Here is a 13,371-nt window from a genome sequence, read left to right as displayed (position 1 = left end):
GAGTAAAGTGCCTGTGCTCCTCCTTTAAATAACATAATTAAGCCTAATTAACATAATTAAATAACATAACCCTGATTGACGTAATTAATTTGACTTACCCCATTGACATATTTAACTTGCTTATGAGTCTCTATGTAAGGTGTAAAAAACAAATACCCCCAGGGCCTGGAAGTTAAATGGCACCTGTCGACAGCAGCACCTATTGGGCTGAATTCCGGGTTGGCATGTAAAGCATGGGTATAGGCCTATGCTGTATAGCCTGACTGCAAGAGCCTAAAAACCTGCTGTCATGCCTGTCAAACTACTCTGAAACTGCTTTTAAATATTAATAAGTCACCCTTAAGTACACCTTGTTGCCCACCTGGTAGGGTGCATGAATTTTTAAAGTGGTAGGTGGCCAACACAGGGAGTGTATTTATGACTTGCGTTTGTGGTGGCTCTGCCAGTTGCTTCTGTTGGAGGCTATCAGTCAGTCGGCGCCATCCTGATGAGACCCATGGATTTATTCTGTTTAAGTTGAAATGTGGGCAGCAAACAGGGTTATCCAGTCAACAAAACTTCTGAAATGGGATATATTCCTAATAATGTTGAAACATACTGTCTTTTTTATTTTTTAGGAAATATATATGTGTATATGTATGTTCTTTTGCTCAGAGTACCTCTTGCACATTGTTCTGTCTGCCCTGATATTTCAAGTTCATGTTATCATGATGTTGTAAAATAATACATTACATTGGCATTATATTCATTTATAGATATGCTACCACACCTGTACTAATGGTGCAGTAGACTTTTGAGAGTTGTAACCACTGGATCGATGTGTATTTTCTTTGTTAAGGATACCCCTGGGTGGATACAAGTGCTCTGCATAGAGAAGAAAAGATTCCCCCATCTTCAGTTTTAGGCGTTAAGGTGCCCTTTGGGGTTGTGGTAGGGTAAACAGGAACTGCTGGAAAAGTGGGTGGGGTTACCTCTGGGATCTTCCACCCCATTGGTTAAAGGAGGATGCAGGAGTCACCCCAACCACTGACTAGTGCCAACTATAAAGTGGCATCTAAAGGAATCCTCTTGAGAACACTTTCTCGATCTACAGAAGATCAGAGGAGGACTGGATTCTGCTTGCATTATCCCAAGAGGAGCTCCGAAGGAGGACTGGATCTGCTCCTTCATGTACTCAGGATAAAGAAGTGGGTCCCAAGGGTTCAGTAAGCTGACCTCCTATGTGGCTATTGGAACACAAAATGTGAAAATACATGTTTTCCTGGCTTCCCAGTTGCTCAGTCGCAACTGGACCTTGCCCCAGGCCTCTGTTGGCCTAACTCTGCCCTGATGTCTGCGAGCCTTATATACGTGTATGTATATGTGGTAAAGTTCAGCACATGCTAACTGCGCCTACTCACCCGGTTGCAAATAATTCACAGTACTGACATCAACCAGCAGGCAATTTTTATCAGGATACTAATTTTCAACAAAAGTTAGCCTTCCGGCTACTTGTCTATTATTTTTTTGACTTAAGGCAAAATCGCCTGAAGGTATTTTGCAGCTTAGAGGGTCTGGGCAACTTAAGTTGTTTGAATTTTTATGCAGTGATTTTTTAAATTGTCGAATTCCTTATTTCGACTAAAGAGATCAACCTCAAGTTATAACTTAAGGCTTACCAAATTGGGCATGCCTTTTATATAGTTGTTCTTTGAAGTCATGTGGCTTGTGTCTGAGAGGTTTAGTTTCTTATACTTTTTAGTATACATTTATTATTTCGAAATAAAATTGTAATTGCTTCCACTGCTTGTCTGCTCCGCTCTTTCAATGCTCTGAGTATTTTTGCCGGTATTGATGTCAGTTAATTTTTGGTGGGATTGATGTTAGTTAATTTTCAGTTACACAAACAGTGAGTCGCTGTAAGATTGGCATTCATATAGCTGCCATGATGCCCTTTTTTTTGTTTAGTTTGCCTATGGATTTCCATTATTTTTTATGATTGTTGCTCATGGTCAAACTTCACTAAATGCAGATGCTTTGATGTTTCACCGAGTTTGCAGATGTACACTATGATCACCTGTTCAATCATGTGGTTGCCCTTGCCAGTATTTATCGACTTTTTCGTTTAGCAGTGGAGTCCATAGTTTTGCTGCTGCGTTCATTTATCGTCACGATTGCCATGTCGAAATGTTGTTGTTCACTCTTTTGATTCATACCCTTCTCGGTCACCTGTACATGTCAATACAGATGTATTTACTTGTGTTGCCACTTACCCGTTATGCTTTTGTCAGTAAAATAGTAATTGTTATCTGTCACACAAGCCCGCTATTTCAGCAATGCCAATGAGCTCGCTTTGCATTTATCTGTTAGTTGTAACAATGCGAGTTTTTAAATAGTTTGTTTCTTACTTCTTCATACTTTACTTAATGCGGGTTACTTTTAACCCTTGCACTTGCACATCCTTCTCTTCATGAGTATTTCAGTTTCAATATGTGAGAATGTTTTTGCTATTTAGGATGCTTCATTCTGTGGCTTTTAACCGGGCATATGTCTTTAGGAAATCACTGAACTGATTAATGAATTTGCAGCATCTTGGTTGAGAGCTTTTTTTGAGCTTCTCACTCAAGCGGCATTTATATGTATAAGAGTAAATAAGATTAGTTAAATTAATTCCTGCGAAGGGTTTCTTTAAGCGGTACACCAGAGTTCTTGTCCCTATTACTCATCGATTACTACCTGAGTGATGTTAGCATGCAAAACTGTGAGTCAAATTTCTTTTTTCTTGCTCAAATCTTTTCTTGTCTTAAAAACCCCCATTTCTATTTGTTCATTGCCTTCTTACGCCACTTAGGTTTGTATTCCTCCCTTTACCAAATATGTTAATTTCTTTATAATCATAGGTAAGTGAAACATTTCTTTAAATATATTTTGGGTTATTAGATATTTCCTTTTTGGTAACTTAGTGTATTCTGGTTTTCCACTTCTTTTTTCTCCCTTCAGTGATAAAACAAACGTATTGTTCTGTACTTGGTTATCTTCCTTTGAGGTGGATACTTATGCTATGATCACCCTTTTGCTGACTTAGTTTAACTTTTTATTCCTCGTGGTTTGTCAAGAATGTATTTCGGTATGACCCATTGTACTTTTCTTGCATGTTGTCCCTTTGAGCACGTCCTTTGAGGTTGTTGCTTCACTTAACAGTCATTTATTTGCTTTTTTCTTCCTTTTTTATGTTCACACTTCTTGGGGACCTTGTGTTTCTCTTTTGCAATGACTTTCTATGAGCTTCTGGCCACATATCAAAAGCAAAACCCATTAGGTGGTTATAGACACTTTGTGAAGAATCTCAAGATACCCTCGGGTCTGTTATTCGTTCTATCCTTTTTTTTCCTCTTACTTCCTTTCCGCTTCTAAGTCTTTAAAATGTTTTCAGTTACGCAAGTTTAATGTATTCATTGAATTATTCATATAATTTTTGTTGTATCTCTTGTCTCTCCTTTCAAGTTATTTGTTTCTTTCTTTAATTCCTCTTCTTTTATTACCTTAATCTATGCATACTGCGATCCTTTTCTTTGAAATTATGGTATATGATGTTGTTCTTAGATTATTGAAATTTTGACTATTCATCATTGACCCTGAAGAAATGACTTGTGCCACAAAACATGAGTTGGCCTGTGATTGTTCAATAAAACTTTAATTTGAAAATTAGATCAGTTGTACAGAAAGGTTTTTGACTTCAAGAGAGACTTTTGATGTTATAAAAGAAAGGCCTCTGAAAGAAGTCCTTTGTGTGTCTGAGCAGTAACCAGCAACAGAAACCTAATCAATAAACTGGCACTCTAATGAAATGCATCAGGCACTCTAGCAATATTGTGGCGCAGAATACATTCTGTTTTCTGTCAAGGTTGTTTTCATTCTTTCCCAAATGTTTTAATGGCCTCTGCTTACTTTTGGGAGTTTGATAGTTGAACTTTGGAAGAACCAAAAAGCTCAAACTGCCAACTACTATTAACAATGAAGCATTCTAAGTACCAGTTGGTGTGAAATCATGGGTGGAAGAAGGGTTGCTTTTCATGTCTGCAGCAGAGATCTTGGGGCATAACCACAAAGATTTGCTTCATAGTAAATTAATGGATCTCGGATCATGCCATAGTTTAGACCAACATCTTGCACCTTTTTCATGATTGTTTGCATAGGGAAGGCCCAGATACGCATGCAGGATTTTTAGAAGTGTTGAATGCCTCTTGAACAGTCTTTCATTTCTCTTTGCCTGTGAGTACTTCAGAGATTCTCATCACGTCTCCAGCTTTGACCCCCATTTAACACACCTATGCGAAATTGGTAAAAGACTGCTGTTGTGAACTTGAGATGCTTTAGTAGCAGTTCTTTGTGAGCCTGCTCTTTCTATTTATGTCTTTTGTTGTATGCAGTTGCCACTATTGCCTTATCCTGGCCATAAAAGTGTTACAAAGCAGCTTTTTAAGCAATCACTAAACTGATTAGAGCTACCTTTAGTCTGTGAATCGTATGTTGCCTATGCTCGGAATCACCCTATTTGTAAAAGTGTGTTGAATTTAATTGCCAGTGATGAATAAATCTCCATACTTGTCAAAACCTTGAGCCTGTCTGTTCAGATGAAGGTCACTTTAGGAGCGTCCTTCTTTTTATGGACTTTCAAGGGGTGAGAATGACCCAAAGGGAGTACAGATCATCTCCAGATTGAAGTGTTGACTGCTCGGGTCCTAAGTACACCCACTTTTGACACATTTCTTTTGTTTCTTACTGTACAGCTTGCTCCGTCACTTCCGCTACAAGAAGACTTTGTTTACCATTGGAAGGCTATTACACATTACTACATCGAAACATCCGGTAAGGGAACGTTCTTTTACTTTTATATGTTTGCTTTTGGATTTTGCATTGACAGCAAGTAGGAAATGCAAAGGTGGATATATGACTGTACAGTGGTTTGGTTTGATTTGCAGGCACCGGTGCATGAAAGCCTAGTGTTTCAAAGCTATCCTAGGATTTTTGTTGTGCGTCTAGGAAGATTACTTAAAGTACAGGATGTTTCTTTGGGATACAGAATGGTGCCCAATGACACTCTTTGTTTCTGAATTGCGGTAAATGTTCTCCTTGTGAACTGATCATGAACCTGTAATTCTAGACAGGTTGGCAAGGGAAAGCTTTGCATTTCTACCCCAAGCCGCCCTTTCAATTGCCCTGTATGTTGGGGAACACAATACAGACTGCTGATTTTTTATTTTTTATTTTCTTCCCCTTCTTTTTTTATGGGTAGGAACTGTTGCATGTTTATTGATCAAACTAATACAGAGGCAGTGCTAGCTCACAGGTGATCGAGGTATTGTGTGCTTTTGTTAAATCTTTATTAGTTGAAATCCATCCTGGGTACCAACAAAGGGCCACTTTTTAATAATTCATCTAAGTCTAGTGCCGCTGTTTAAAGTGGGGTTACAGACCCACTCGATTCTGTAATGTGTTGCCTTCCCTGTGAAAACACTGTGTGATTTACTTCCAGCCCCCTTTTAGTTTGAGGCTCATCCTTCGTTTGGGGGTGTTCCGTAGGGTACCGCTGTTGAGATTTCTCTGTATCTCTACCAGCGCTCAGTCGGGGTGGCATGACCTTGAGTGACGATCCCCCAACTCCTGTTGCCCTACCTGCGACCCGTTGAATCTTCTCTTCATGGTGAGCCTAGAGTGGAGTGGCTGTTCACATATGTTTTTACATGCGTTTGTGCCTTACTATGCTTTACAGAACCGGGTTTTAGAGACGTTGAGAATTGAATGTAACCCATAGAATGCTTTTGACAGTTCCTAGGCGGTGTTGATCGCCCGGCTGATCATTTGTATGACACTTTACAGTTTCTTTCAGAGACGATTTGATTTCCTGAATCAATTCGTTTTGGCTTATTTCATCCTGCTTGTTTAGTTAATCTCACCGAAGTCCTTTTATACAACATGCACCACATTTGTTCTGTGCATCACCGAGGTTTGTAGCGAGGACATCATAAGAGTGCTTATAGATGCCTAGTTTACTCCTTTGTCGTTATGAGTGTCCCAGGGGCTTGAATCAAAGACCCATGTCACTGCCAGATGCAAATCTCGAAAATCTGTTTCGAACATTACTCCTTTAAAATAAGATACTTGACACACTTTCCCCCTACTTTGCTCACATGCTGCAGGATTGGCTCTTTTAACTCCTCTGTTCTGCCACATTGTGATCTGCCAGCAGAGAAGTGAAGGTTAGCTTTTGCAGGATAACCTGCTCCATTAAAGATATGATGACATACCTTTAATGTCTTCCACACTGATGTAGACAGAGGGGATGACCAACTCTCACCCACAAAGAGGCCCAGGAACCAACCCCTCACAAACTCGCTGATCACGTCAGAAACAATGCAAAACCAGAGGCACATAGACTCTGACCCTCTTCTCCTGGCAGGATTAGCTGCTCTAAACAAAACCCTCACAGACATAACAAATGCTACCATTTTCAATACAGACAAACTAGACATTTAAATTCAAATCTTGCAAAGTTTGGCTACCACAACTATGGCCATGGATAAACAAGCTGGACAGATTAAATTCACTAATCAAAAGAGCCTAAGCACAAATGGAGGCCAACAAGGAGCTACCCACCCAGGGCCATCATTGTCACTACAGCCCAATCGTGAATAAACTGCAAGAACTTCCGTCAGTCATGTCTACAATAGTAGTAAACTTTAAACAGGAATCCGAAGAGTGGAGAAATGGCAGACAATGGACACATGATCAACCAACCCCAGGAACATCAAACAGACCTCAAATGGGTGTTACCAACGTGGTAACACAGCCCGAATCACGCCCAGAACAGACACTGGGAGCATTAACAGAAAGTCCAGGAAAAATGCACACCCGAGACGAAGGCCCCTTTCATATGATTCTGTCTAGGAAAAACAAGAAACGGCTAAGGAAAATGCACAACAAACCATCACTGGGCTAAGAAACCAAAGCCCATCCTGCTCCATTGGGAGGAAACTCGGGAAAAGAGTTAAGCATCAAAGAGTGACTGATAAAATGCCAGTTGTTAGCCGTCTTCATTGAAAACTGGCGCTTAGACCAGGTATCAACCACAGTCATGATATTAAACATCTATATCAACACCAGTGCGACCCACAAACAGAAGTTAGTAGACAACACGGAAAACGAAGTACAATCTCTAAATGCCTTGTAGGGAGTGCATCCTGGCTAATCACAGGTGATTTCAACCTAAATATGGCCAGTCATAGGTACAGGAGTACCAGAGAAGGAGCCTTAAATCAATGCCTGGGTATTCCACAGCAAGTATCACGCTACAGTGACGCGAACAAATGCAACCACACACTGGTAAGAGCATTGGAGGCTTTAGGATTGAGGGCCTTGAATGGTCGTTTCTCAACAGATAGCCCAAGGAATCCAACGCACATATCAAAGAAATCACCTAGCACCCTTGATTACACATTTGCAACTTTCTTCAATCACATTCAAGTATTTAGCATAAAAGTAAGATGCGAAAGTGATCATCACCCACAAATCATGGAAATCATGAACAACAAACAATACATGGCACAAATGCACAACATAGCGGCACAGAATCCCGGCAGCCATCTCCACCACATAAGATGGTCAAACATGTGTATGGGAAAATACAAGACTTGGAAATCGAACCCAGGGGCCCAACCGGATATAATCATCAGATGGGAAGCAATGCTAACCTCACTAAGGGACCAGTTAACTCCCTTACAATTGCACAGGCTCGGACCCCCACAGAACAAAAAACAGTGGTTCACCCAACCGCTAAAGCAACAAAGGCAACAGCTTAACAAAGCTGCCAGAGCTCTAAAGAAACAACACATGGACACTAGACAACACTTTTCTTTCCAAGCTTTAAAAAAGAAATACAAGAAGGCAGTCTGGGAAGCAAAGCAGGCACACTGAGACTAGGAATGAATCAAAGTCGTGGAGGCGTGCAAATAAAAGAACAGCCGCCCCCTTTGGTCCATGATCACCCAACTGGTACATGAGGCGGTAGGGACTTTAAGCAAATCGTGCTTGAAGCAAAATGGATCAAGTACATCTCCGAACTATATGATTGTCAGGAAGCAGCGGAACGCAACATGTGCTTAAACCACAACCCAAATCACTCAACCTTCGAAGCACAACAGATCAAAGTACACCTTAGGCACTGCAGAACCAATGGGGCCCCTTGCTCAAATGGCCTCCCGACTGGGATCTTAAAACACAATTTGGAATTTTGTTCGAACCAATTTAGTAATCGGTTAAACTCTTGCGTCACAGAAAAAAAAAATTCTCCATCCAATTTACAAGAAAGGAACGTATGGGAACCCCGACAGCTATCGCTTGATTGCCCTCCTCGACTCTGATGCAAAAGTATTCGCAGAGTGCCTACTAGTTGAGATAAAAGACTGGCCCACCAAACAGAATCTAATCCCACTGAACCAAACAGGTTTCCGTCCCTCATCATGCACCACTGAGAACCTGGTAGCACTTGCATTGCAGGTGGAAAAATACACTAAAAACGGCCTTGTACGCCTGCTTCGTTGACCTCTCTAAAGCCTTTGACTCTGTGTAATGGCACAGATTGTGGAAAAAGTTAGTGGAACTCAATATTCCACCAAATGTGTTCAAAAGGATTCAGCTCTCATATTCTGACAACTGGGCCTGTGTTAAAGTTGGCTGTAATGGAAGAGTCTCAGCGAAAATTATGATAGGAAGAGAAGTAAAGCAGGGCTGTGTCCTATCCCCGATGTTATTCAGTCTATATCTTGCAGACCTGTGTCCACAGCTAAACTCTGCCAGTTCACATCCCAACCAAATTAGGCGACCAACTTCTAACTGCACTTCTTTATGCTGATGACATCGTCCTCTTGAACCTATCAGGCACAGGGCTGCAAAAATTGCTGAACACCCTGGATCAGTACTGCAAATCCATCAAGTTGATGTTAAACTTGAGAGAAAACCAAGGTCGGTATCTTTGGCAAGTAGTGGCTCTGTGGAAACCAGCTTGTAGGAAGAACCAATAGCTTCAAATACGTGGGAGTTTGGTTGCAAGAAAGGTGGTTGCACTGCCTGAATTTAAACACCCTCAAGGCCAGAGTGGCATTGCAACTTGCAGCACTTCAAAAACTATCGCCCAAACTGCAAAGCGCAACCTGGAGGCCGCTTCTCACGTTGATCAGAGCAAAGTTCCTGCCCTCCCTCACATACGGCTTAGAATGTTATCCTGGCAAGTTTAATGCTTTCTTGAACATCGCTCAGAGTAAAGTTTTCCGACTTCTCTTCAGCCTACTACACTGCTCCTCACCAGCACACATCAGACTGGAATTCGGGCTACAGGACCAAGCCCTGGTACAGGACGGAGTTATCCTCAAATATACCTCTCTATTAAGACTAGTGCCCTCAAAGACACTAAAAGCACTAATCCAGGAAGAATCAGGCCTGAACTCGCATGGGGACTCAATCTCGCAGTCTGACAAAATTTCCTTGGCAATCAAGCAACTCCAGGCAGAAGAGCTGTGGCAAAAGTCCTTACCTCATAAAATATTTACGAAGCTAATAAATAAGCAAATCAAACAGAAATCGTGGATCAAGGACAAAGACAATTTCAGGTCATGGTCCCCCTCATGGATGACTATAAACACATACAAGACACCAACAGCACATGCATACCTGGGAGAAGCTCTAAACAAATTCCTAAAAATAAAGGTGCTGCACGCCAGGTTGGATCTTTTCCCCTCACTAGACATTGTCCCAAAATGGTGCAATCCCTCACAAAATGGGAGATACAGGCTATGTGCGAATAATAAAGAAATCTTTCTGCACCTTCTATGCAGATGCCCTGCACTGTCACCCTGGCGCAAGCAGTACCTCAAAAACATGTTTAACGCAAATAACATTCGATCTTCGCCATCTTATTGTGTCTCAAAGGACTGACAACTCAGCACATGGCATGTGTAGCAAAAGTTATATTAAAAGCAGAACTCCTTTTAAAGCATGCGTCATCAAACTCTGGAAACTGAGGGAGACCTTCGTCTCACGATTAAACAACCTCCTTCACTGTACTCTCACTCAGCCTAGGTGCAGACATTTACGGTCAGCACGGAATGTGAGGGGCACTTTTTAAGTAATCATCGCCCCTGATAAAACAGCCATTCTTTTAAGTGGACTGTTGGCCCTTGGCTAGTGCCCGTTGTTTAACACTATGTGAGCTTGAAATGCCGGTGGTTGTTTCCGGCCCACCAATTTTACCAGTTGTGTAAATGGCTGATTGCAACGATTTTGATTAATTATGCAATAAAGGTTTGCCATCATCAGTTATGGTGACCAGATGTCCCGGATTTTCCCGGACAGTCCCCGTTTTCAGAGGACCGTCCCGACGCTTTCCTTCATTTCAAATTCAAGCCCCGGATTTTGCGACAAACATCAAATCAGCCCGCAAAGGACTTTTGAAAGGAATGCCACCATTACGTAGCTCAGGAGAAGCCGTAAGCATGTTCCCAGCAGAAGGGGGACAGATTGGGGAGGAGTGCCTGGATTTATATAACATTAGCCATGATAGGACCTGTATCCTGAGACCCCTCCCCGCTCCCCTCTCCTGAAAGCATGCAACTTACTTCCCTCTGCGGTACCTGAAAAACCCAGCTAAATTACTTACGGATTGTGTATATCTACTTAAGGACGATATAAAAATCGGGACAGGCCAGGCATGCATGTAAGGCTAAATGCTCTAGTCCTATTTTTATGTCTGGCCTGTCCCGGTTTTTAGTTCTCAAACTCTGGTCACCCTAATTAAAGGTGTGCTGACATACCTTTGCATTACACCTGCTGCTCGTCCTTCTCCCAGCTATTATTGAAGTGAGTGATAGTTTATGGAGGTGCTGAACAAGCTTCCCCACACGCCTCTGCCCACATACCTGGAATATTAAACCTGTTAATCCATGACTGGCTCACTCAGCACTGTGGCGCCTTTCCTGACTGTCTGCCATACTCATTTGCTTTGCAACAATATTACTGTGATGAGACCGCTTTGTGTGTGTGTTTATCTTTGGCTCTTTCTTTCTGGCCTGGCTCACTGGGTGTTGTGTGCCGTATTGCACATGTAGACAGCTGCAGATTATAATGCACCCCAAATCATATTCCCCACTTTTAAATTGCTCACTTTGAAATCCAGAAGCCTATGAGCCAGTACTGTCCGGTGATTACGCTCCTCTATAAAGCACACAGCTTTCAACTGCCTTCTGTACTACTTGACATGTACTTCATGCACAAAGCAATCATAGGACTGCCGTGCCATAACGCCATCATAGCTGTAGGGCCACAGTGATATGAATCTCACTCTGTCCACTCGCCTGCAGTGTTTACACTTTAAGTTTAGTTCCGTACATTAACTATTTTGTATTAGTACAGCATACTTGTGGTCACTAAATATGGCCAATGGAGGCCTGGCTGACTGCTGGCATAAAGTGCATTACATAGTTATAAAGTGCACTATTCTGAATTCATTTTGTATACAAATATAAGCATGTACTAGGTTCCACATTGAATGACTATAAGGATTGTGCGAAATCGGTTCCAAATGCCAATAAAGGATGTTTAAAAAAAAATAATGATAATTTAAAGTCGTCATGTTTCCACATTGTTTCTGTCCCCCTGGCTCTGGTATCACCAGCTCCTGTAAAGTACACTCAAGGGCTCCAGGGTGGATCCCTATTCCTATGGGTTGCTTTGCTGCCCTTCCGGTGTGGGCTTGTTAAAATGTGTGGCCAGTTGTAAAATTCACATTCCTTCGTGTTGCTTCTACGCCTGTCCTTGTAGGACTCTTGGCTTATAGTAAAGCTGGTTGTTTAATGTTTATTCCTCTGCTGCTTCCTGGGGACTTTGTCAAAGCATATGCTGTGCCTAGTTATTACGGGCCCATTCCTCTTGGTTGCTTCTGTGCCATTCCAATGTGAACTTCAGAGCATACACTATAGTTAATGGAAGATTGTACTTAACAAAAGTAGACCCTTCACACCTGAGCCCTTTCCAGTACCATATTTAAGGTGGGTTTAATTACATGACAGACATCTCTCCAAAGATATAAGGTACCGCATTTGTATCTGCCTTTATAGGTACACTTTTTTCTAACATCATTGCATACGCTGACCTACACACTCACGGTGGCAGTTTGAGCATTCTCTGCCTTACAAGCACTTTACACTTAGACCATACAGCAGTCGCATGGTTTCTTTTGATCTGTACCGCAGCATCAAGATCTTAAGCACCCCGCAAAGGCAGTCTATGGACGGAGGGTTGGCTGTCCCTGACTTTGAGGCCTACTACCTAACGGCACAGCTCCAGTGGCTCACACAATGGATAGCGAGCAGACATGATCCTGAGGCGTTGGTGAAGCCATTCACCCCTCCGCTAACAAGATTAATGGATGTATTATTGGGAATCCGAAATAACGAGGGAGAGGATTCCCCTGAATTGAAAACAATCATACAATGCTGGACAAGCTATTTGCGCAAATCTAAGATAAAGACTCCCTATTCCCCAGACACCCCACTGTTGCCTGTATTAGCACTGCTGCATAGGGGTAACTGGGAGGGGCTCCAACCTGCTATGCAGCAGGCTTGCGGACTGTGGGCACCCTGTTTAAAGAATGGACGATTATATAATTTGAGAACCTTAGGGCAGAGTTTGACCTGCCGGGGGGAACTTCTTGCTCTATGGCTCGGTCACTGCAGGTATTCGACATCACTGGCGGGCGGGACTAGGGAACCCCAAACACAGGCAACTTGTACCTATCTGATGACCTCAACAGGTAAGATAAAGGTTGTCACAAATTTATATAATAGCATACAATCCGATACGACCCTCCCGTTGGCTTCCCTTAGACACAAATGGGAAGGAGATCTGGGAACCATTATCCCTGACAAGGCATGGGAGCACACCTAAGGGGTCTAGAAATGTCAGGTTCAAGTTAATTAACTTTTATGTGTTGCATCGAGCATATTTAACCCCTGGTCAGATTATTAGGCATTTTAACACGGAAGGAGCGAAATGCCCAAGATGTGGGGTACGCAGTGCAGGATTCAAACATGTTTTGGGATTGCCCTCAGCTTGGGACGTTCTTTAGAGAGGTGACCCAATCGTTAGCAAATGCAATAGACAAGGTGGTTCCTTGTACAATAGGTCATTGCTTACTTGGATGGCTACCACATACGTCTAAAATGAAGGTAACTAGCTGGTTCCAGGACCTAGCTTACATCTTGGCCAAGAGGGAGATTGCAATGAATTGGAAAACCCCGACCTGCCCGAGAATATCTAGTTGGCATAGGGAATTGGAAAAAT

At 42.2% G+C, this 13,371-nt stretch overlaps 1 protein-coding gene across 1 annotated transcript in view; it reads left to right on the top strand.

Moving 5' to 3' along the window:
• Nucleotides 1–13,371, top strand: part of FHIP2A (FHF complex subunit HOOK interacting protein 2A) — a 256,893-nt gene that overhangs the window by 48,912 nt on the left and 194,610 nt on the right. Inside the window, exon 2 of the mRNA XM_069239277.1 lies at nucleotides 4,770–4,848. Within this exon, the coding sequence (XP_069095378.1) occupies nucleotides 4,770–4,848 (79 nt within the window). The remainder of the gene's footprint in view (nucleotides 1–4,769; nucleotides 4,849–13,371) is intronic.

The sequence above is a fragment of the Pleurodeles waltl genome, chromosome 6 (assembly GCF_031143425.1).
Source record: "Pleurodeles waltl isolate 20211129_DDA chromosome 6, aPleWal1.hap1.20221129, whole genome shotgun sequence".
Taxonomy (NCBI): domain Eukaryota; kingdom Metazoa; phylum Chordata; class Amphibia; order Caudata; family Salamandridae; genus Pleurodeles; species Pleurodeles waltl.
This window is presented reverse-complemented; position numbering and strand designations above follow the sequence as displayed.